The sequence below is a fragment of the Gavialis gangeticus genome, unplaced genomic scaffold, assembly GCF_001723915.1.
Source record: "Gavialis gangeticus isolate Ggan-Ray unplaced genomic scaffold, GavGan_comp1, whole genome shotgun sequence".
Taxonomy (NCBI): domain Eukaryota; kingdom Metazoa; phylum Chordata; order Crocodylia; family Gavialidae; genus Gavialis; species Gavialis gangeticus.
In genome coordinates this window covers 236,443,827-236,469,082 of record NW_017729032.1, presented here as the reverse complement: position 1 = coordinate 236,469,082, position 25,256 = coordinate 236,443,827, and the positions used below count along the sequence as shown (strand labels likewise).

The 25,256-nt window shown below is 42.2% G+C and overlaps 1 protein-coding gene across 5 annotated transcripts in view; it reads right to left on the bottom strand.

The window, feature by feature from the left end:
* ROBO2 (roundabout guidance receptor 2) overlaps nucleotides 1–25,256 on the bottom strand; it is a 787,363-nt gene that overhangs the window by 252,748 nt on the left and 509,359 nt on the right. For all 5 annotated transcript variants that reach the window (XM_019525121.1, XM_019525122.1, XM_019525124.1 and 2 more), the window contains exon 3: nucleotides 3,194–3,351. In XM_019525121.1, coding sequence (XP_019380666.1) covers nucleotides 3,194–3,351 — 158 coding nt within the window. The remainder of the gene's footprint in view (nucleotides 1–3,193; nucleotides 3,352–25,256) is intronic.

The following is a 25,256-nucleotide window of genomic DNA, read 5'->3' as shown; positions in this document are numbered from 1 at the left end:
GTCCCCTGACCCCCACCTCACTCCCCCAGTTCCCAAACAGGTGCCCCTCCAGGGTCAGCTCTGGCCCTTTAAGGAAAAAAAAGCAGAAAAATGCCCTGGGACACACTGCTTCTGCAGCAGCCTTGGGGATTCAGGGGCTTGTTCAGAGCCCTGCATGTGGTGCAGGGCGGCAGGGGGCAGCAGGGATAACCCCCTGCTGGAAGGAGCAGTGAGTCGAGGGTGTTTTCAGGCTTTTTTTCCTTAATGGGCTGGAGCTGGCCTGGGTGAGGCACCTGTGGGAGGGCTGGAGGAGAGGAGGTTTCGGGGGCTCATGCAGTGTGGGACAGTGGGGGGGCAGTGGGGATCGCCCCCCCCCCCCAAATCTGGCAGCACCCAGTGACAGGAGCTATTTTTTTTAACAAGTGCTGGGAGCCGGGGCTGCCATTGCCAGGCTAGGAGAAGGGTAGGGGATGGGTCTGGATGCTGATTCAGAGATTCGGCAACAGCCGAATCTCCAAATCAAATTTGGCCTAATTGATTCAGGATAGCAACCTGCCAAATGGCCAAGAGGTCAGCGACCTCATCTGCCCTCCAGCTTGGTCCCCACTGGGGCCCTAGACAGGCTCCTGTGCACAAGTATCACCACATGTCTCACCAGCAGACATCCTGGTGTTCCCTTTTTAAGAACTGCACATACTCTGATAAGAAACCCAAATTTTTTCATTAAAATACCCAAAACAGTGTTCTTTCACTATTAAAATGAAAAGCCACTCTATATAGAGAGATCTGTTGGGCAATTTTTTATTGATTACAAGTGTAAAGCAATTTGGAGGGGGGTGGGTTGGGGGTGATTGGGGGTAGGTGTAGGGTTTGTGAGGGTGAGGTTTGTAGGGGTATGTGGCTTGTGCAGGGGTTTGGAGTTTGTAGCCAAGTGTATGGGTAAGGGGTTTGTGGGGGTGGCTTGGGGTTGTGTGTTGTGTGTGGATTGTGAGGGGACTGTGGGTGTGGGAGGGCTGTATAGGGGGATTGCTCAGGAGGGGTGGGTGCCTTGCCCCACCATAGGGTGCAGCACCCCTGCACAGCACCCCCTTCAGGGCCCACAGCTCCACCAACAGGGCCACAGACCCCACCCTACAGGGCACATGCCTCCCCCCCACACAGCACACATGCCCCTCCACTGAGCCTACATGTGCCCCCCCAGGGCCCTCATGCCCCACTTCAGGGTTCTCATGCAACCCACCCCCCACAGGGCCCACAGCTCCTCCACCCCCAATCCCACAGCAGCAGCAATCAGGGTACTTGGACCCTCTTGGCGCAGCCCCCTGCCATGTGGGGTAGCATGGCTCAGCCCTGGCTGTTCAAAATAGCTGTTTCATTTCATTTTGAATTCAGCATTTCAGGGGGACAGTGATTCATTTTGGTGAAACTGTTTCGGTGCTGTTTCAGAATTTTGATGGTGTTTCGGCCATAGTCCATAATGGGGAATCACAAAACTGCCTATAACGTTGTAATTTCTTGCCTGATTCAGATGAAACTTGCTAGCCTCTTCTGAGGCCATGAAGCCTGCCAGCTTTCAAGGAGCTAGGTGCAGGGGTTTCTGGGAAACTGCACCTTAAACTGCTGACAAGCAAAACTCCTGACGTGTAAAGTGCAGCAGGGTGAAAACTAAAGGGATGGTAGCCCCTTATGCCGCCATAAAGCCTGCCAAGTTTCAAGTAGATAGGTGTCCTTCCCCCAGAGCATTGGAATTGGAAGGGACCTCAGGGACAGATCATTATCACTGGCCAGCTACAGATGTCAAGATCAGAACAGTCCTTCCTGCCCGCCCCCCCGCTCTTAGTTTCTCCTTCCCTGCAAGCCCACCTCTGAAACAGCCCTGAAACAGCTCCAAAAAATTTCAGAAACATCCAAATCATTTCATAAAATTTCTGAAACATTTTGGATGGCCAGTTTCATTTCAGAGCTGTTTTGGAGCCTTGTGTTTCATTTAGGATTTGGTGTTTCAACCGCTGAAATATCCAAATCTGAAATTAAATTAAATGAATTGGCTGCTGAAATTTTGCACAGCTCTACTGCCTGTGCCAGATCGCATAGGCCTGACCCAGCTTGGCGCGGAGCCATGTGCCTTCAGGCAGCTCAGCTAGTCACCCTGGGCCCGGTGCCACTCGCAGGGACCACCTGTCATGCCAGGCTGGGTCTTGCGTGCACAGGCTCCACGCACCATTGGGCTGGGCCGCTTCTGTGGAGGCAGGACCCAGCCCGGTGTGACATGCGGTCCCTGCAAGTGGTGCTGGACACTGGGTCACAGCCCAAGAGGCTCAGAGCTGCCCGAAGGCATGCGGCCCCACGCTGAGCCAGGCTGGGCCTATGCGATGTCGCACAGGCAGCGCCGGATGCCTGGCAGGAAGTTCAAGAGGTAAAGTCACAAACTCTCTGTAGGTGAGGGAGTCCTAGAACCTGTATCTCCTACTTCCTGGGTGAGTACCATAACCATTATGCAAATGGAGATAAAGTATAGGAGGGTAGCTTCCCTTTTTTCCCCAGACTTATGGTCAGGTAAGCATGTGCGTGTCCAAACAGTACATAGCCACTTGAGCATGTTGACAGAGAAACAGACTTGGAAATCCTGTAGTTCTAGAATTGCAGGTGCTAAACTGTGGCCCATATAGATCCAATTTGAATTTTAACATTTAATGTCCTTATTTCTTCATTCAGATCTAGGAGAGACATATGCACCCAATGCCTCCCTGTGGCTCCAGTACCACAAATGGGCATCCACAAAGACAACAAGATCCATTCTCTATGGATTCATGTGGAGGATGGGAATCCACAAATATTATGAATAAGCTATACAAGGAATTACATTATCCTTCATGTTAATGAGGAGAGCCACTAGATCAGGCAGGAAGGGAGACTGGCTATAGACTGAAAGGATGTGGGTTTGATCCTAGGTGAAAACAATGGGTTTCCACTCATTGCTGTTTCTTCCAGGACAGCCATGAGGCTACTCAACCTCCTATCTCATGGGCACCAGGAGCTTTACCAAGTGGTGCTGACTACATCACCTCCTTCTTGTACCAAGGTTAAAGAAATAATGGAGCATTGCCTCAGTAGTCTGTAAAACAGACACCTCAACCTTCATATTGATGAGACATCTCATTTGTGAAGGAGTTGTTAAGAGGTATCTTTAAGTGGCCATTTCAGTGGTACTTACACTGATCCTCTCATCCCTGTCATCAATGCGGATTTTGTCCTTTTTCCAGTAGATAGTGGGCTCAGGATGTCCTCGAGGAGGCTGGCACTCCAAAATGGCTGGTTCTCCAGCTGCCACCACAACATCAGTGGGGTTTTGGCGGAAGTCATCCCGTAGCACTGTTGCAAAAAACAAGGAAAAGACAACACAAGTCATTAGAAACTGGAATATTCATAAAAACAAAAACAGCAGTGTCTTTTTTTAACACACAAGTAGACTCAAGCATTATTCAAGTGATGCCTTTGTATGTTTTGTGCACAAAAAATAAGTTTTTGCTCATACTCAGTGGGTGGCTATAGACACGGTGAACATTTTTTGTCTAAAGTTTCTAAAGGTAAGTGCATGGCTCCTCATTTAAATGCCTAAAGATCCATATAATACTGTTCTTTTTACCCAAGTTCAGATGATATTTGCCAAATGACATCTGGCCAATATGGTGCTCTTAGGTGAAATATCTCCTGTAGCAGCATGATTAGTTTGATGTTGACTGCTTTCCATTAAAAAGAAAAAACAACAAAAAACTGGTGCCAGAACTTAGATGAACATCTGGCATGCCTGGCTCCTCAGTTGGCACCTATCTCAGTAGTGTTCAAATGATGTTGTAGCAGTGAAGGTCCAGGAAATGTAGGAGAAAGAGGGGGTTATATCTTTTATTGGACCACCTGCGTAAGTGTTAGGGCTGTGCAAAGCTTCAGTCACTGATTCGATTGGGTAGATTCGGCCTGATTTGGCAGCTGAATTTCCGAATCCAAATCAAATCAGGAGACCCTCTAATCTCTCCAAATCAAATGGAACCTGCTGGATCGATTCAGAGACATTCGATGATTTGGACATAGACGCAACTTTAATGTTTTTTTACATACCTCAAGATACCAGGTGGCTCATGAACACTGAGATGGTGGGGTGGATAGAGCATCCCACGGGAGTGTGTTGGGGGGGTCCACAGCACGCTCAGCAGCAGACCTGGAAGTGGACCAGAAACACTTTTGGGTCTGCTGCAGAGTGTGCAGGGGCCCCTCCCCACTGCACCCCGGCTTGGTGACTGGTGCCTCCTGGCCCGGGGGGAGCACCTGGGGTCCCCCTGTGGCTGACTGCTGAGCTGGGGGAGGCAGGGAGGGGTCCACTGCCGAGCACACAGGGACCCCCCTATGTTCCTGTAGGACACTCCATCTGCCCAACCATCTCAGTGTTCATGAGCCACACCTGGTACCTTGAGGTATGTAGTAAAAACATTTAAAACTGTGTCTATGGCTGAATTGCTGATTCTCCAAATCAGCATCCAATCCTCAGATTCGGCCAAACTGAATCAGGACAGTGATCTGAGTCAACTAATTGAATCACTGCCCCCTGAATCCGGCCAAATCCAAATCGAATAAGGTCCGCTTCGCACATCCCTAATAGGCGTGTGTACTTGAGGAAGAATACCTTCTACCCAAAAGCTTGTCTGAAATCTCTCCTAAGCAGTTAGTCTTTTTGAAGGGTGATATCCAATAAAAGATATCACCCTTCGAAATCCTTACCTCTCACCTGTCTCAGTAGTGCTTTTTACATTGCTGGTTGCATGATATGATTCTATATGTGAAACAATTGTAGGGTTTACCATTTTTATGGGATGGTTATTTATATAATCAAACCGGTGCTGAATGATCTGTGGTTTTGAAAGATGCCAAAGAAGTTGAACTGATGTACTGTGTTCTACCAGTCCACCTGCTTCTTCTGCTCTTTTGATATTCTTGCAGCCCTGACCAGTCCTGTCCCACAATGCCTCAAGCAAAAAGCATATAAATCACCAAGCTGTTTGAAAACTAAATTAGGTAACACATGCTAGCTTCTTATGTAAATCATGCTGCTGTAAAGAGGGATTAGGGCCAGCGGCTGGCTTCAGTGTGCTGAAATGATATCCACTTCATCGTTATTCTTCCATGTGTGTCCTAGTCTCTAGGTTAATTGACATTCTTATAAACATAAAACTGAAAATAGCTCTAGATGAGCCACTGAAATAGAATTTAGGGCATTTCCCTTCCTTGAATTTCAGCTACGTATGGCTTTCATTACAGCTCTAACACAGTTCTCGCCCTTAATGGAACTAAGGCCCTCTGAGAAATTAGAAAACACTGTATCCTTGTGAAGGGGCAGTCAGGAAGAGTTCAGCAGAAATTGTTCACTCTCATCTTATAAGCAGAGTTAATTTACTGCCTTCACTGTTAATAAAATGTGCTCCATTTTAACATTTTGAACTGCGTATTTTCAGTTCTGTTCTGTTACAGGCAAGAAGAAAAAAAGATTTGTATGCACAAGGATTAGTCTCTTAATAAGCTGAGGTGAGTGTGTATATAAACATAGCTAGGGGTTTACCAGTTTGACTTATACAGGTAAATCCCAAAGGGAGTGGCAATTAATTGAAGGTTAATTCATTTCATAACACAAAACAAATGATTGGTTAAGTCCTTTTTAGAAGCACAAAATAGAATGATGGAAGTAGCTGGCAACAAACAGCATTCTGGCAAGGACTCAGCCATTTTCCAAAACAGCACATCTGGTAGACTGAAGGGTCCTGTTTAGTACCATTTTCCCAACGAATGACTGGCCAAAAGCCTCAGTCTAAAAAATATGTCTGATTCATATGAATCTCTCATGTGCTCTCAAATTTTGATCCACAACATTCAAAATAACAGGAAACAGTGTTTGAGATGAAACAATGTGAAGTCTGTAACACACGATACAGAAACACCACAGTGAAGATCACAGGTTGCTAACAGTCTGGCACCACAACATGTGTTTGTGGAATACTATTAAAATAGAGTATTTTGCAAAGGAAGCGAAAGAAACCATATCACTGTCATTTCATGGGAGAGGCCAGAAAAGGAATCTGCAAAACGAACCAATTCTGGAAGTCTGGAAGTGTCATATCTACAAGATCTAAGGGGAAAGAAATGTTTCTAAAGGGTGAAATATCCTCTCACACACAACTGACAAACCTGGCCAAGCATCAGCTGCTTCTGAAACAAAAACTGCTCAGCAACTGGTATTAATCCCATTTAAAAAGAAGGACTGTTGACAATGTCAGGTACTCTTATTGTCATTACATATGCTATCAAATTTTAAAAGTTACAAATCCCCTGGTTCTCTGTAACAGTAATAGTCCATTTATGCAGCTCCCATGGACACCAAAAGGTATAAAAAAGATTTGTGTTTGGAGAGGGATCAGCTGTGTCAGTTTATGTCCTGGCACAGCTGATCTGCTTCACTGTCATCTACAGACATTGCTGGGACCATTGTCATGTACGGCCAGCCACTTGATGCTTCCAAGACTTCAAGGGCCCAATCCTGCAAGACCATTGCTATGGATGCTGCACCTTCACTCAGTGTGCAGCAGCATGATACGCAGGCCATGGGAATTCCCTTCAGAGGGATTTCCATGTGTGCAACCCCACTGGGTTCCCATATTTGTGCTTGCAGACATGCACCCTGAGAATTGCCCTACAGGGGGATTTCCAGGGTGCACAGGATTGGGCCTCTGAAGCCCCAGAAGCACCTGCCTGGGGCAGCTGGAGAGAATGGGCAGCCCACAACCTGCCTGCTCTCTCTCACCATAAGCAAACAGACACTGGCCACGAGAAGGTGGTACAAACTATAACTAAGAATCATCACAAATTTGGGCATTTTTGATGTGACAAAAGGCTAAGACATGTTTCCCCAGGTTTTGTACAGCCATAAAAATGTTCATGGCAGCATAAAGGGGATGTCTGTTTGCAGCCCATATAACCTGACACTTTATACCACCCAGTTCCTGATATAGGAGTTGAGAATAAAAGGATGGTTTGAGCACTGCTGCACTTCACTTTCAGCCCCCTGAATAGCCTTTAAGGTCAGAGGGGAAAAAACCCTAAGTTAAAGGAACGTTAAGGTTTATGCCAGGAGCTGTGTAGGGCTTCAACTAGCCTAAGAGTAAGGGTGGAAAATGTGATTTGAACTCACCATTTTCCCTTTACCCACACACAATTTAAAATGGGACTGTAGTTGGGCACCCCCAGGAATGCCTATATTTTTGGGAGGAGTGAAGGTGAAGAGAAAAGTAGAAAAGGAATAAGGTGTGGGGGCTGAAAAGATTAAGAATGCAGGAATCAAGGAGAAGAGGGAGATAAAAACAATGAGAGAAAAAAAGTATAAGGAAAGGAAAGGATGAGAATAAATTAATGATGAACATGAGAATGGGGTCAAATATGGCACTGATATGTACAGAGGGCACAGGGTTCCACTTGGGAAGGATGTGTAAGTACTCCCTCGTGCAGTAAAAACATGGCTATATATAAAAGCACAGACATGAATCAAATCAGCATGGCTATCCAAGGCATTTCCAAATATGTCCCTTCTGAGAGATAAGAGGACTTTCTGAGGCAGTGATTTTAAGGTGATAACTTTAAAGTTCCAGTGCCCTTACAGCAGAGAGAGACTAAGCACAAGAAGCAGCAGAAGAAAGAAGCATCAGCTGAAAGTTGAGTTCATGCTTATTAGTAGGGCAAATGGAAAAGTTCCAGCACAGCTCAGTGCATTCACCATGTCTAATAGCACAATGGCCTGTGAAAACAGAAAAATGGTTGAGAGCTGCAGAATAGTTTTCAGCAAATTAGCCACAATTCCTTCATACCTTCAAGAGACTATTTGTGTTTTTGGACAGAAGACCATCTTTGGACATATACAGGAGCCCTTTTTCTCGTCCAGAGCTCTGCCTGTCAGACAGGCTCTTATCATTGCATTTAAAAAATGCAAAGATAAGTGGTGAAGGGATGGATCATACCCCTTTATCCTGCATTCCCTTTTTGCTCTCCTTTCATGTTCTGATCATTATCTGACCCCAGCTTGGCACCTAACACAGGGTCTGCCTCAGCTTGTATATCTTCCCGTAGTGTTATTCTGTTTTGCAAAGGATGTGAGGAGCAGCATAGCCAACATCCTGCCTCATGTGACTGTATGTAGTGCAACCTTCCTCCTGCACCTGATCTACGCAGGGAGCAAGACTCTTGAGGGCCACTTCGAAACTTAGATGTCAGTTATGGCAGAGCAAAGCAGTGCCGCACCATCCTGCCAACCTGAGCTAGGCACATACACCTCTGAGATTCAGCAACTTATGCCTGGCATTTTACTTCAGCACCACCAAGCAGAAAGTGTACTTCTTCTAAAGCCAGTGGGGGATTTGATAGTTGAAAAGGATGTGCACACTGTACATATAGTTTATGAGGGAGTTGTGGACAAACGTTAATTAAAGTTTGATCAGACTCTCTGCAGCTCTAATGTACTGTTGCCTCCAACGCTGCTCAAACAAGATAAATGTCTGTGAAGTATCATATCGTGTTTGAAGTTCTGAATGGCAAACTTGGGAAGTATTCACAAGTATATTAACTGGCAGCAACTACATCTACATGTTAAGATAAACACTCACAGGCAATGCACCTGCTTGAGCAGAAAAAAAAAGTCTTGCTACCAAGGCAACTGCTTACCAGCACCTGCCAGCTTAGGCCCAAATCCAGGTCCTGGTCAAACTGATGCCCATAAACTCAGGGAATTATATAGAAACTGAATTAATTTCCTCAGTCAGGGTTCCAGAAATTTATTTAAAAGAGCTGAAGATAAAACACCAAAGTTTTATGGGGGAGGAGCGGTGGGGTCAAAATTATTCTAAGCTAGATATCCGTGCCTTAATCCTACTTTCCACTATAGCAGCTCTCAGGTCCTTAGGAAAAAAAAACCAAAACATTTTTATAGGATTTACATTTACATGATGATTACAAATAACCATCTGTCTGCTTCTAGTTTTTCAATCTGGTCCATGTCCCATGAGCCCCCAGCCTATGGTCAAAGCAGCTAAGCTGGAAGGAAGAAGTACAGGCCTGTCAGGAGGCTTGGAATAATTGCATTCTTTTCCCACCAGCACTTGGCTCTCCCCCTTCCCCCTCCACCCCTACAATGAACATCTGAGACTATTTGCAACAAAAAAACCCCCAAAACAAAACAAAGAAATATGTCTATAATTTTTCTTCCCCTCTCAATAAATGATACTCTGTTAAAATACAGCTACATCTGTCATATTCACTAGAGGGTATATAAACAGATATCAAGTAAATATTAATGTGCTGTGGCAGCTTGGGGCCTGGTAATTTATCTTGTCCCTCCCATTTTATTTGTGCTTATCTGAAATTTAAAGATTTCATACCACCGCCCTGCTGAAAACATGACACGTAGGTAGGCCTTTTGATCTAAGACACTGTCTCACAGGCATTTTACCAAATCAGGCAATTCCACAGTCTTCTCAGCCCACTCCATCACCGCATTGGCATTTTTCTCATATAAAATATGCTGATACATACAATCAACATGAATTATAATGCGAAATAACTGCCAGCTGTCATGAGTTATAAGCTCAACAGATTAAAGATTATTACGCATTAGGCAGTGTACATTACAGAGGGTGTCCCACACTTTTGTTTTATTTATTACATAGTGACATGGCCTGAGAGCCTTCTGACATAGCCTGATAAAAAGGGGATGGGGAAAGGATGGGAGAAGAGGTCATGACCAACCTTCTTTTTGAAGGATGTTGCACCTTTTTGAGGCTGCAGCTAGTTGACATATTTGCTTTTGATACTGTCTCTGATGTACTTAGTTCAGGAAAGTGTCAAAACTACAGGCTAGGGACAGTGCTCCTACCCATCCTTCTAGCACTGTGTTGCTTATATCTTTGTATGGGCTCATATGCACGTAACACTTTTTCCTTAAAGAGGTGTGGTTATCCATACTTCAGAGAAATTTTGGAAAACATGCTGTCAGAAGCACTTCTACCTATTCTTCTTAATTTCTTAAATGTCTTTCTCTTCCTTCCTTCTGCTATCGATAGAGATATTATTGGGGCACCACTTAGCTTTACCATAGACACAAGCTTTGAATCTTGCAGGTCTAAAATTAGGCGCAAAAATCACTGGCTTGATTTTTAGAGGTGATGAACATCCTCTAAAATTTAATATTTAATTGCTAGGACCACAGGAAAGGTCAGTAAGGGACAGAGGTGAAGTGGGATATGTGCATGAAACCTGGGATCGTTGTTCCTTAAAATCACCCATTTCCCTTCTGAAACCATTATGTTAACATGAGTGCCATCTTTTTTTTTAATCATTTTAACCTTCCCAAATTCTCAGGGGATGCATCTGTATTTTTTATTATTTAAAAAATAGAAGGAAATTAATTTAAAAGTAACATGCTTTTTGGCTTTAACCCTAAGGGAGGACCAACATGCAATTGAAAAAAATACCTTGCACTGATTCTAGCTTCACATATTAGAGCCCACATAGAAAAGCTGTCGCAATTTTAGAATTCAGACCTCCTACTGCATATTCATTTCTAAGTTCCCATATAAGAGAAACTTACTTCTGAACAGAAACATATTAATTATGTTTATCCAGAGCCTGAGTTGTAAGTACAGTATTCCTCATGAAGTGGCTGCAGTACAAAAAGAATCTGGGGGTAGAGACCATTATCAAATACCAAAGATACTTTGACAAATTCCTGCTAAGGACAATAGGAATAGGGTTCAGTAAAAAACATTATGAAACAGTACTTGGTTCAGGGTTAGGGCAGACTTTACTCTCTACCTATTAACTAGCTTCTTACACAAAGGTACCACACTCTCCTGACCTTTCTCCTTCTTTATTTACAGCATGTACCGGAGACATTATTTACACCACTGAGAGTCAGGCTTTGAAATCTGTCATCAATAGTTAACCCATCTTGAGGACTCCTTTAACTTATTTTCTCTGTTACACGATGATATAGACACAAAACTGTGTTTGTTATTGCCTGCTTTTGATTTTCCCTGTGCTGGTGTTGCACTAGATTAAATGCATGCAGTATAGCTTGATCCGTGCATGCACGTGCTACTGAAACAAACTGTATAATGTCCTTGTGATTCATTGTGTTCAAGTAAATGCAAACTGACATCTCCGTATTTTCTGTGAAAAATTTTATTTGACTACTGGATGAGAAAGAGTGAGGTTATTCTAATCCAAAATGTAACATATTTTTGCTTAAGTTTCCTCATTGAAGACAAAGTTTTATCACCCGTCTACATTGTACTTTAGTCCCAATAACCTTCTTTTTTTCATACTCCTAATGAATTCTGAATGCAGCAGTTAACATTCAGCAATCTCATTACCCATCTACCATAAATCTTCAAAAGCATCTGTCTGCTTGTTTTGACATCCAAGCAAGGCAAAGGGAAGCAATATCCAAGCATTTTTTTTATGAATGCAGATTTTCCTGAAGACCAAATATAAAATATTCCAGAAATCCAAGATTACATCTGTGACAGTGTGTGCAAGGTTATCTGGTGATTTCCCTCCTACAGTGAAGCACTTTGGCAGTATTTTTCTGGATGTTTTTGAACTACCTTCTCCCTGGCAACATGTTCTGTGGAAATAGATTGCCAAAGCTAAGAAGGAATTTGTTAAAAAAATTATATGCTAATAAAAAAAAGGTCCTATTTCACACTTAAAGGGTTTGGAAGCTTTCTAGAGGAACTGGTAACATTTCAGAAACCAAACTTTCACAAACAGATGTATGGTACTTTGTAGAAAGCCTTAAATAGGTGATTCTTGTTAAATCTTAACAGTTTACTGCAATAGTTATTTAATGATCCTTTAAACAGAAGTCTGGCATTAGCTTTTACTTGCTTTTTAGACTCAATGGGCTACATTTTGAAAAGACCATGGGCATGTCATTTATTTATCCCAACTAATGTGAGTATTGGACAAGCAACTGCACTCAACAGAAAAGTGGTCTATCTTCAAAGGTTGTCACCTGCCTGAAGTGAATGCAAGACTTAGAATTAGTCTTTGCTTGACAGACTAAATTTAGGGCAATAACATAAAGGATCACCGAAGCATTAAATGCAACACATGTGGGACTCCTCAACCATTTTGGGAATATTCTCACGCCCTTCTATAAGTGAGCCAGGACAAACACCAAATGGAAGTAATAAACATGTTTAAGAAGCTAACTTCTATTATAACTTTTATTTTGCACTTATGGTACTATTGACATACTTCAGAACATATAATAAGCCTAGCATGAAATAAACCAGACGTAAGAATATTTTAATATTATCAATCTTAGATCCGTGTAGAAGAATCTTCAAATATTCTTGGAATACTTAAACACCTACTTCCATCTTTTATATCTTGCTTATTGTCCTAAAGATTATGAAGACTATAATATCAGACAAATAATAGCCACTGTGACTCCAAGAAGGCTTAATATGGGTGTGACACCGTCTTAAGAAGTCACCATTTGAATTAGTTTTTCAGTACTTCCTCACTTTGCTGACCATCTCTTTTAAAATTTCATATGAAAACATTGCTGAATATTAAGAGACAGAGGCAAAGAACAGAAGCTATGTTTTCAGGTTAAATCTGAAATAAGATACACTATCCCCACATTATAAAGGGCTGAGAAAGTATAGGATGTTAGTTCAAATGCCAGGAGTAGCAGAGCAAGATTTCATACAGACAGCCTGAAGGTTTCACAGACGCACAGCTTCACATAGAAGAATACTTCTGAGACAGAGGCATTTAGGAGAATTCTTTAAAATACTTAAATCGCTAAGGTTCAAATTTCAAAAGGCGCATAGGTCTAAAATAGAAGCAGAAATCTCACTAAAAGCCAGTGAGCTTAGGTTCTACATTCACTTAGCTGCATTTGAAAATGTTTTTCAAGGTCTCTGAGGTGGAAACACATACCACCTTTGTGTCCCTTCAACAACGTTTATGGTGGCACAAAGGCTAGAGACAGACATTACACATAAACCAGTTTAAGTGATCAGAAACTGGTTTAAACCTGTAACAGAACAGATGTTCAGTGCACATAAACCAGTTTGAAAATGCCTAAAACTGGTTTGAGGTAAACCTGGTTGAATGTAGTATCTGTTTTAAAGGATTTGGCTCAAACCGGTTTATGCAATGTCTGTCCGAGACCCCTTCCTGGTTTAAGATATACCAGACACCTCCAGCACCCCAGCATGCTCTCTGGGCTGGGCGGGGCTCTCTTCTCCACAGCAGGGCTGGTCCCTCCTCTCTGCTCCCTGGCTGCAGCTCTGGCAAAGACTTGCAGGGACAGTAGGGACTGCCTGGCTTCTCCCTACCTCCCCATCACTGTTCCAGCAGAAAATTCCCCCCCTCCCTCTCATCTCTCACGACAGGGACCCCAGCCCTATGGACCCTAGGCATGTAGTATGCTAGCTATTGCAGATGTGTGTGTGTGTCCAATTTCACTGGGACAGGCAGACAGAACAGTGACCATTGGAGCTAATCAACAGGCCATTCAGTAAGCTGTTTAAGAAGAGTTTGAATTAATGGAGAGAGATTATTTTGCTGATGAGGTAATAAACACTGTTATCAGCCCCCTGCTGCCTTGCTTGCCTGTCAGTTTGCTGCAGACAGTATAAAAAAGCAGGGAGGGAGATTGAAAAGCTCCATATCATCAACAGATCTTTGCACTGTACACACTCTCCCTTGCCTCAGAGTTCTAGCAGGCGGCCGCTCACGTCCTGCTCACTGCCTAGCTACCCCTCCCTCCCCTCAGCTCAGCACTGTGCAAGGGAAGAGAGAGCTGCTTTAGTGCCCCCCCCGGCTTCTAGCCTAAGCCACTGTAGGCATATGCCTGAATTTCCTCAGTCCAGAGAGAATGTCTTGCCGATTACAAACTGGTTCAGCCTAACCAGGATAGACTAACCTCCATTGAATCAATTCAGACCCAGGCTTTTTGAATTTCTGCCCCAGCCAAAGTAAAAGCAAACAAGATGCCCATATATTCTGTTGCATCACAAATCCTCATATTAAACTGCGCCACATTGAAGTCTACATCTGTTTGCTTATGGCAGAAAAGGTCAGTGCACATTCCATGGTAGCAGCGTGGAGCATGGGCTGCAAATGAAGAATGGGGATGTCCTATGGGAATTCCTCCCTCCCTGGCATTTGTAGGTGAGTATGGGGAAATCCCTTGCAGATGGATTTCCCTGTGCACCTGGTAATATGGGGGTGGGGGGGACTCCTGTGTGAGTACCTACCTTTGCACTTACGGATCTGCACAGGGAAAATACCATGCAAATCTATTCATGCATCTGCAAGCATGGAGGAAGAACTCAGGTCCCCACCTCTGCATTTGCAGGTGCACAGGGAAATCTCTTGCAGAGAGATTTCCATGTACACATCTGCAAGTGTGGAAGGGGAAGCCCACTTGCAGATACACCTGGAGGGAAGTCCCCTACAGGTGATTCCCTGCACCCCAAGTTGGGGTACAGAAGTGACCCCAACAATCCCTGGGAGTGTGATCACCTGGACTGCACCACTGTGACACAGTTGATCATGCTCCTGAGAAGATGATTTTTTGTGAGAGAGTTCATACGGGAAACAACAACAGAAAAGTGATTTTGAACTGGATCTTGAAATGAAGAGTAGAGGCAGGAAATGTGTACTTGCTCATGTGAAGGCTTGCAACCACCTGAGTACTAAACCTCACTCAATACAAAGCAGCCTATGAGCTCCATTGAGTCAGGCTAGCCAAGCAATGAGCATTCCCCATTACACTCCATCCTTGGAGGTTTTTAAGACCAAGGTTGACAAATCCCTGGCTGGAATGTTCTAGTTGGGGATGGTCCTGCTTTGAGTATGAGGTTAGCATGAATGATCTCCTTGAGGTCCCTTCCAACCCTAATTTGGTATGATTCTATGATTCAGTACTGCTTCCAGATGCTCCTTCTATTCAACTCTTCTGCTTCAGGGCCTACTGTGAGAACTTATTTACATTCTACAGTCTCTTTCAGCCCTTTACAAGAAATACCTGACCATTTCCCATATATATCTTATAACCATACAAAGACGGGCCTGGTCTCATGCTCCCAACTCTGAAGGAGCTAGAAGCCCTGTTATAAGCCCATTATTCCTTTTTTCAGTATTAGATGGTTCTTCAGAGTTTCATATGAAGAGACAAATAGGTCCCTTGCAAGCATTTAACAAGTGAGCAAAAATTTAAGATGAACCATTAAAAAAAAAATAGCTGATCACCTCTAATAAGCATGACATTTATCTACCAATTATCCACTTCTCATCACTAATACTGGATTTCAGTTAGATGTATGTGTTAGGCAAAGATGTCCTGCAGTACACATAAATTTAATAGCCAATGGCTGCACCTACACATGTGCTTTACTGAGGAGTTGACTAATTAGCTCTGCAGTAAAGCATCAATTGCTGTCTAGATGTGCACCAGTATTAAGGAACAGTAAATTAATTAACTGTAAAAAAATGTATGTGTAGATGGTGACTGGGACCACAGCAGTGTGAGCCGGGGGTGGCAGTAGGGTTGGGGGGTTAGCCACACGTTCCTGCAGTTTTGGCACTCTCATGCCCCAACCAGTCCCTCTGCTGCCTGCTGCCACCACCTGGAGCTTAAGGCTGACCCATGCCTGCTGCCAGCCCTGGTCAAGCTTTTGCAGTTCCAGGTGCACACAGATACACTGCGATCAGGAGCAGTTTTCTCTGGCATGAACCGCACCAGAGTTTATCATGTCACTTTAATGGCATGTGTATATGCACCCACTAGGTACTTATAAGGGAAATCTGTGAACTGTTAATTTCATCCAGCCATTGCAAACTAGGGAATAATTCAAAGCTGGGATACAATGAATAGCATTACACAAAACCCTCCTTTTTCATATTTTGTTTTCAAACTGAAAATGTACCCCAAATTTACAATATGCAATTTACATTTGCAAAATAACAACAAACTATAGGAAAGGTAAGCATTAAACTTGAAAAAAGAATTCATATTTAAAAAAAGATAAATTTATCCTACTTATTTTCAGAGAAGAATAGAAGAGAATTAAATAATTTACATAGCTCTCATTATTATTCACTACATACTGCAAAAGGGAAGAAAAAATTGAAGAGGTGGGAGAAAGGCCAGGAGTAATAGCCTAAAGCAACAAATTTTAAAGGGCAGTCTCTGCATCCTGGAGGAGTCCAGAATCTAAGTGTCCAGATCCACTCTGTGCATAACCTTCAGCTCACGAGGTACACCAGTCCAACAGAGAGAGAGAGGGAGGGAGGGAGGGAGAGAGTGAGCCCTGCTGCAGCATGTTTTTTAATTGCAGGGGAAAAGAAAATAACTGATCCAAATAGCTTTTCTAACGAAAGTGATACTTCACATACAATACATTTAGCATAATGACACATTTAGTATAATGACACTGGACCAAAAGGTGACCCTTAGATGCTCTGAATGCCTCAAGCAGTTCATAGCAATTTGAAGCCAATTTAACTACCTACCTGTTGATTCCCTATGGGAATCCTTCTGCTGGCAAACAGAGATATTTCTATAATGCTAACCATCTCAGCCCATAACAGAGGGAACATATGGATGGTGGGGCCCAAACTCTACCAAGCAATTCTCAACTGCCAGAGTAACAACCCCTTAGGTGTGAAAGCAGCAAGACACAGTTTAAACAAAGCCAACATTGGCATATTTATGAATTGCCTGTGATTATTTCATAAGGTTTAATATTTTTAACTTGGTACCTACCTAGTGCTCTTCATACTGCACACCACGTCTTATCGATCATTGCCATAGCACCCTGCTAGCTTGGTGTTCAAAATGATTGCAGAGCACATTAACTGTCTATGCTAAACAGATAATCTGCTTATACTGTCATTCTCCAATTTGATTAGCCCATGTAAGGTTTAATTGATAAGATAAATTGTTCAGATACCATAAGGATGAACAAAATACAACTATTAAATAGACAGATTAGGCTATTAGATTGGACAGAATTTGATCAGATGGACTTTCATCCCGTCATAGTATTTATCTGGGAAACACAATGTGTTCTATTACCCATATTTACAGCAGGGAATAAAAAGATGCACAATGACTCATGCTACCCATGTAAAAGGTAAATGTAATGGATGTTCTCTGAGACCAGATAGAAATGGAAATCTTCCCTAGTTTGCTTATACACTTTCAAATAGGACCAATGGCATTAAGCTCTTCCTTAAGAAAGATTTCAGTCATTCCACTCCTTCATTTTTGGGTGCTTTCAGATATTGGTGTTGAGTAATTTTTCCTTCTTTGAGATTTCAAATGAAGGGTGTTATTTCATCCTTTTTTTTTGTCTCAGCAAGGTACAAAAAAACTAGACTTGACCCAAAGGAAATAAAAGTCACGTTCCCAAGTCAGTACTACAGCATTTATTTCCATATATAATTTTCCATGTAAGACAGGACATTTAATACTGTTCTTATCCAGTATGATTCATATGTGGAGGGACTCCTTTAAATCTGTTACTGTCTCCCTCAGGTACAGAATTTGTATATAACAATTACTTGTTATTTGTGAAATATTTACGTTCTTCACCCTCCACAGACCTCATATTCAGTTTGGAGTTCAATTAAAGTTATTAGACACACTTCTATATTTCCTCCATGGTCTTGATGTCTATTGTAGATGACCAATCCTCCTTTGTGTCCTGCCATAATAGTTCAGACCTGTGTATTAATCTTAGTTTGAGGCCTGACACTCAGGAACAGGGAAAGCTCAATGAAAGGACTTGCCTTTGGGATTCATGCCTAAAAGTCTGATAGAGCCCAAATTTGGCAACCTGTAGGTCACAATACAAGATTTTATTTGTATAAGCAGAAGTTTTGTACATTTCTTTCCTTCATTAGCTGGATGACTGAGACGGGCATGGCTGTTCATGAGCTTTTAAAAATTCTTCTGTTCAATAGCTAGGTGGACTTCTGTTATAGCTACTACACAAACAGTAAATAAATAAAATAAATAAAATAAACACGGGTCTCATGTTTTTCTTGGTCCAGTAAGCTATAGTATTATGCATTTGTTTTATTATTGCCCACAGTATTTGCTGCTAATATGAAGGGAAGGACTGCCCTCATTCTGTACAACAAACAATACTGTAGTTTAGATCTTGTGAACCATTTCATGTTACTTTTTAAATTAGCCATCTGAGCCCTGTCCAACCAAGTTGAGATCTCTTCATCATACAGTTTTCAAATAGCCAAGTGACTCTACTAGCCTCTTTCATTATAAACATAATGCAGTTATTCATAGCCTGCCTTCAGATCCAAGTGACAATGGAAAAATCCATTAAACCTCCTTTTGCTGTTCCTGTTGTTTATTAAAACTGTAAGAGAAATTACAGCTTTACAATGAAGAGTTTGATATATACACACTGTTCTGTTATATTTAATAACAAGTGGGATCAGGACAAAGTGGACCTCAGGATTTTAGTACTGACACTTTTATTGAAAAACTCCAAGTAAAAGTGAGCACACCCATGCATTCATGTCAATATAATAATGATATTATTATACCTATTAATAAATACAGATCCACTGATGGGTCTTGGCTGATGGGACTTCATAAAATGAATTATATTCCATCTTAAACAATATAATTAACTCTTAATGAACCTTTCCCTTTCCCCAGTAAATTCAATTTTGTCTAATCCTTGGGTTTATGGTAATGTCGAGCTCATTAAAATGTTACTTAAAACTCATTAAAATGCACACTGAGAGGTAACAGCTTCATTACGGTAATATGTTGTAAAAGAAAAAAAGAATGCTTTATTATCATTTAATTGTTTCCAAAACTGAATACATTTGCATAGTGATAAGGTTCACAGGATATTTTCAGTGGTACTCAATAATTAAGCAGTTCAGTAATTAAAAATGCATTTTCTAAAAATAATTTTATGTTATTGCCTATTCCCGGTTGTTTTTTCAATTAGGAAAAGCTGTCACATCAATACAGTTTAAAGGATTGGGTGGAACAGATACAGATACATCAGTATTTCAAGCTTTTTGTTTCTTGGTAAAATTTTGTTCCAAAAAATTTCTATCAAAAAAACTGCCTTCAATATATCTTCCGTTTTTAAGAATAAAAATCAGGCTTTATGATAAATCTGTGTAACATCCCAGCCCTTTATTTATTGTTTCAAACTGGGAAAGTCAGGTATTTGACAGATCGCTTCATCTTTCCATTTTAGAAACCTGACTTCAAACTCTAACTTCAAAATTACACACGGAAAGGAATCCTGTGGTATACTTGGGACCGTCACAGATATTACTATAATTTTGGTACTATTTAGAGCTACTGACCTTGGTTTTAGACTGCTTCCTCATCCTGATCTTGAGGCCAAGTGAGCCTGGATCATGTCTCAGGACAAGTTTGAGGCTGTTTTAACTTTTGTTACCTTAAACAGTATTTGTCTGTATTATTGTGATGGATATTATAATCAGATGTATGATTTATAAAGTCATATAAAATATAACCCTGATGACACTTGTCTATACATTTCCTGCCTGGATATTTTTTTGTTGGTTTAGGGAAATCACCCACCAAAGAAGTAAGTCGAGATGTATTTCCAATATATTGTTTGACACTATAGTAAGTCTCAAAAATATGCAGCCAAAGGTCAAAGCTGAGGCTATAATACCTCCTTACATAAGTCTGAGATGAACAGACTTCGGTGCTCAATGTTTGCCATACAAGTATTAGGCTGGAAGGTGATGCAATGTTAATTGAGATTTAATAGCTGCTATTTACCCAGCCAAACAAGGTTATGGGAGGAGGTGCTGACGCATATATAACTTTCTGGGACATACGGCTTGGACTCTGAGATAGGGGGAAAAGGGAGCTCTGAGGCCAAGTCAGACAAGAAGGTTTTTACTATAAGAGAATTTCAGAACCCTCACACAATTTCATTACGATTCCAGTTAATTGTTGTTTTCAGTATTATTCAGTTAGGGCCAGTGATTTTGTGCAAATCATTTATCTGTAATTTTTTGCCTTTCAATTTATCTAGCACTGATGTATCTTTTTATGTATGCTTATCTAAAATGGCCTGATTATGGCTCAAAATTATTTTTGACGGAGGTGATAGATGGGGCATTGCAACAGGGCCAAACTGATCTGGAACAAATGGGTGAAGAAGGCATAGGAATATGTAACAGTGTAAGTAAAACATCACAACAAAATGAAGCTCTGTTGTCTTCCAACACATATAGATATGAAATAGGATTAGCTAGAAGCACTGTAAGGACAGTTTTAGGAGAGCCATATATAACCTGAAGAGTACTTGGTACAGTTAAAAGCACGGCCAGTGTTCGTGTTAATATAGTGGGTTATGATTTATTCCTTTTATTGAGCACCATATTAATATGTTGGAGTAGAAGGACATGAAGTAAAGGACTAGACTGAAACTCAAGAGAAAAAAAATGGTTCATTTCCTACCTCTACTACAGACTTCTTTAGTGAGTTTGGAAAAATCTACTAATCTTAGTTTCCCATCTGTAAAATTGGGACATTCACGCATCATTTCATCCACCTGTTGTCTATTTAGATAATCAGGGCTTCAAAGATCCTGGAGCCTCTTAGAGCAGTGTGTTTGTAAAGTACCTGGCACAATGGGGCTGGCTGACATTTCTGTAACTCAAGTGGTAATAATAAAGTATTTCAAAACAAAATAAATATAGGATACTCATTCCATGAGACAACTGTGTGCTGGTCTCAGATTTTCCATTGCAATCAGTTAGGTCATGTTTCTATTTCCTATTGGTATATCTTTAACAAATGCATACCCTTTTTGTAGGCATTTACATTGCCATTTCTATAATAATTCACATTTCATGTCCTCAGCCTTTTCAAAAGAAAACAAATAATGCGTCTCTTTAGCCAACTGAAGAATCTCTCATTTTGTCTTTACTGCACACACCAGCAGATATTTCATTAATCTCAAACACAAAAAGAGAAGCCTGGAAATAAATAACTTCAATGCAAAATAAGTAACTGGCATAATAAGTACTAATGCTGAATACTCACTCCATTGTATTTCCATATATTGAATAAGAAAAGTTAAATGAGATACTGTAAATACTAAACAGAAGATAGATGATACATTCGGGGAGGAAAAAAAAGGTAATGGCTTATTATATTTACTAGCTTTTCCCCATGTAAGCACTATCTAAATTGAAAAAGCCAGCAAGAAACACTGTAAAAAATGAGTCAGAAAGACTAACAGCTGATATATATGGGAGGCATCATCACATTGCCAATGCTTATCACATGCATACAAGTGCTATCAGTGATCGTACAAGATTTGCAACAGTGTGGTCCTGTGTGCATCCAACCCTTAAATATAGGACTTATATAAAATATGTGTGTGTTCATTTTCCTATACATAGTAACAAATGAAACTGATATAACTTTAATTCACAGCCAATAAAATAATTTAAAAAAAGAAAGCACATCAATAAACCCACAAATGCATTGTTTGATCAATTGGGTCCATTACCTCTGTATTGTAGAGATAGAAAAATGTAGTCTCTATTAGATAGAAGCAAATGCCAAGCTTACTTAGGCAGAGCACCGGTCTAAGCTAACAGCATATAAAGAATTTAAGCTCCCTCTTTTGAGGGAGAAAACAGAAAGTCTGTTTTCTTCTCTATAGTTAAGGTAACTTCTGAGCTTGAATCAAACATACACCAATGCACAGGTGTCTTCTAGGCCTGTGGCAAGTATTCACATCGGATTTGGATTCGGCTGATTTGGAGGACAGTGATTTGATTTGGAGATTCAAATCACTGTCCCGATTTGATTTGGCCAAATCAGATCTGAAAGATTTGTCGCTGCTTTGGAGATTTCACCATAGACTAAACAGGCAGCTGACACAGCTGCCCCCAGCTGGTAAGTCTGATTTGGCCCAACTCGGGAACTGAATTTCTGAATCCAAATTGAATTGGGAGACCAATTAAAATCTCTGAATCAGTTTGGAAAAGATTCAGCCATAAACTAAACAGGCAGCTTTAAGTCTGTTGGGGTTCGGGGAGGAAGGAGGGAAGGGGCGTGGGGGAGGGAGGGATTGGGGATGGGACAAGCTGCCCAGCTGGGGCAGGGGGCCGTGGGATGTGGGCGTGAAAGTGCTTGGAGCAGGGGCTCTGCCCTGCTCCTGCTTGCCCAGCCAGGGTAGAGATGGGGGGCAGGATGAGGGCAAAGCTCACTCCAGACAAAAGGAGGCAAACAGCAGCAGGCCATAGCCCCCGCTGCCAGAGCTGCCTTGCCCGCATCCTGCGCCCCTCCCTGTGCCTGCTGGCAAGTGGCAGCAGGGCAAAACCCCCACTTCCCAGTGCTGATGCAGGCATGGCAGTACTGGGAGAGGGGGCTATGCCCTGCTGCTGCTTGTCCCCTTCTGCCCGGAGTGAGCCGTGCCTGTATTGTGCCCCCGCTCCCCGCACCAGCTGGGCAAGTGGCAGCAGGGCATAGCCCCCACTCCCTGTGCCACCACGCCCGCATCAGCACTAGGAGTGGGGACTCTGCACTGTCGCCACTTGCCAGCCAGTATAGAGAGACAGGTACTGCCACCGCTTGCCCAGCCGGCATGGGGGGTGCTTTGGGGGAGACGGGTGTTGTCGTCACTTGCCAGCCGGAGCAGAAGAGCATGGGATGCGGGTGCAGAAGCGCTGGGAGTGAGGACTATGTCCTGCTACTGCGTGCCCCCTTCCATCTGGAGCAAGCCGTGCCCACATCCCACCTCCCCACCCTAGCTGGGCAACTGGCAGCAGGGCATAGCCTCTGCTCCAAGCACTGCTACACCAGCATCCTGCACCCCCTCCCTGAGTCTTGTGTGCAGCTTGTCCCAGCCCCAGCCCCAATCCTTGCCTCCCCCATGCCCTTTTCCTTTGCCCTCCCCCAACCCCAACAGACTTATAGCTGCCTGTTTAGTCTAAGGCTGAATCACTGAATCTTTTCCAAATCAATTTGGAGCTTTTAATTGGTCTCCCAATTTGATTTGGAAATTCCGTTCCCAAGTCAGGTTGAACCTCCTCCAAACCAAAGTGGTTACCGAAGCTTTGCACAGCCCTAGTGTCTTCCTGAAACACAGACAGAGTGATACTGTGCATGCATTTGCGAAACAAGAAACAACAGACTGAAATCACCAAAACTAAGCAATTTTACAGCTATTAGTTTGAAGTGTAGCTGATGATAATTTTTCAGATTTTAATATCTCAACAAACCATGCAGCAGCTCTCACTCAGTTCTGTAAACCAGGAACGGTTGTAACTGAATGCAAAATGCACATTTACATTCTTCTGGCAAATCCACCTCCTCTGCCTCTCCTAAGTCTCCCATTTCTGACTGTGTGAAATATACCTCTATATCCTGACCCTGACCAGTGTGTAAGCCTACTATACAGAAGCATAGCAAATGCCTGAAAGGGGTAGAAATAGAATATTTTCTTTCAAACTCTTTGGGTGAAAATTAATAAAGCACATACATAAAAACTATATTAAAAGAGTATTTAAAAACTCCCAGTGTCAGTTAGGGTCAACAGTGGCCAGCACTTGAGAAAATCACATCTGAAGGTATCAAGCTGGCTAAAATGAGGACCACACAAATAGTAACTACTTCAGACAACTGTGGTTTAAACTTCCCAGACATCATGTGGAAACACAGTGATACAGGCTGGGATAATAGAGACTTTCCCCTCTGAACCTGTAGTTTCCTCCCTTTTCACAACACATGTTCTGGCTTTTGTAAAAAGGGCCTTTCAGATGACAACCTCCTTTCCTATAAAATTCTGATTTATCTCCACAGCAGATCCATTCTTTGGTCTAAGTGAAGCGGGGCTACTGTTGGAAAAAAAGTATGTGACCACATGGAATTAAAATCTGCATTATAATGCATACATGAAGACAGGGGAATGGGCATAAATAAATGTTGCATAAAAAGCCAGAACCCAGCATTGTCTAACTTCTGAGCCCTTGACTTTGCAATCTCAATGATATTGTATTAATTTAGCTTTTGGGGGTTGTTTTAAGAAACATATTGAAAAGAAATAAATTTGATTATGTAACCTTATGATCATGATTATGTAACCTTGATTATGTAACCTTATGATCAATGATACTGTCTATCCTACATGGTCTTCAATATGGTCAAAAATTTGGATCTACCATTCACATCTCTGCTTTTCTAAAAAGGGGAACTAACAGCTAACAAAAAGCAATAATTGACTGTCAACCTTTATTTGGACCAGTACCAGAAGAGGATAAAATGCTTTGTCAGTGAGTCTCAGACATTTTATGAAAAGAAGGAAATGGTGACACTCAGGGACCTTGAGTACTATTCCAGGCTCAGAAGGGCAGGGTACCTTACTACATACAGGTTAAGGCCCTTCTGCCTGTTTTTACCTCAGCCCTTTCAGTTACCAGGTTTCCAGAAGCCAGGTTCTGGTGGTTGTAGGGACTGTCCCAGTCTCATACTTCTTACCTATGTAGTCCAAATATACTTTCCAGAGGCTTCTTTTCCCCTTGTTTTCCCCTCAGAGATTATTGTCTATAATCTATTATTGTCATAATCTCCACTACCCATTCTCAGTCTCTTTCCTATGCAGTCCTCATCTATTGCTCAATGCCTTCTCCTTGTAGCTTCTTGTCTGATCAGTCTCTCTTCCCCTTCTCACCCACATTTCCCTTATCAGCTCTCTTTATCTGTCCAGCCCCAGTTTCTCCCCAGGTTCTTGTCCCAACCTACTCATTTCCTTTCGTCTAATCCAGCAGTTCCCAAACTCTGACAGATTGCATACCACCAATTTAAAATGATACAACCTTAAGTACCACCAACACATTTTTGTCATATAAAGTAATTATAATAAATCTGTTAACCTGTACCACTGACAGGTTGTCTGTGTACCACTGGGGGTGCCCGTACCACAGATTGGGAACTGCTGCCCTAATCCAAGTTGTCCCCTCTGGGATGACCAAAGAGTCAGGCTTCTTGCTTTAAGTTTTCCTGCTTCAGTGCTCCTGTCAACCACAATTGTAGACAAAGTCCTACCAGGTCCCTGGTGCCCTGGGCTGGAATATGTACAATCTGGTCAGCCCACAGAGCTGTGAGAGGCTCCAGC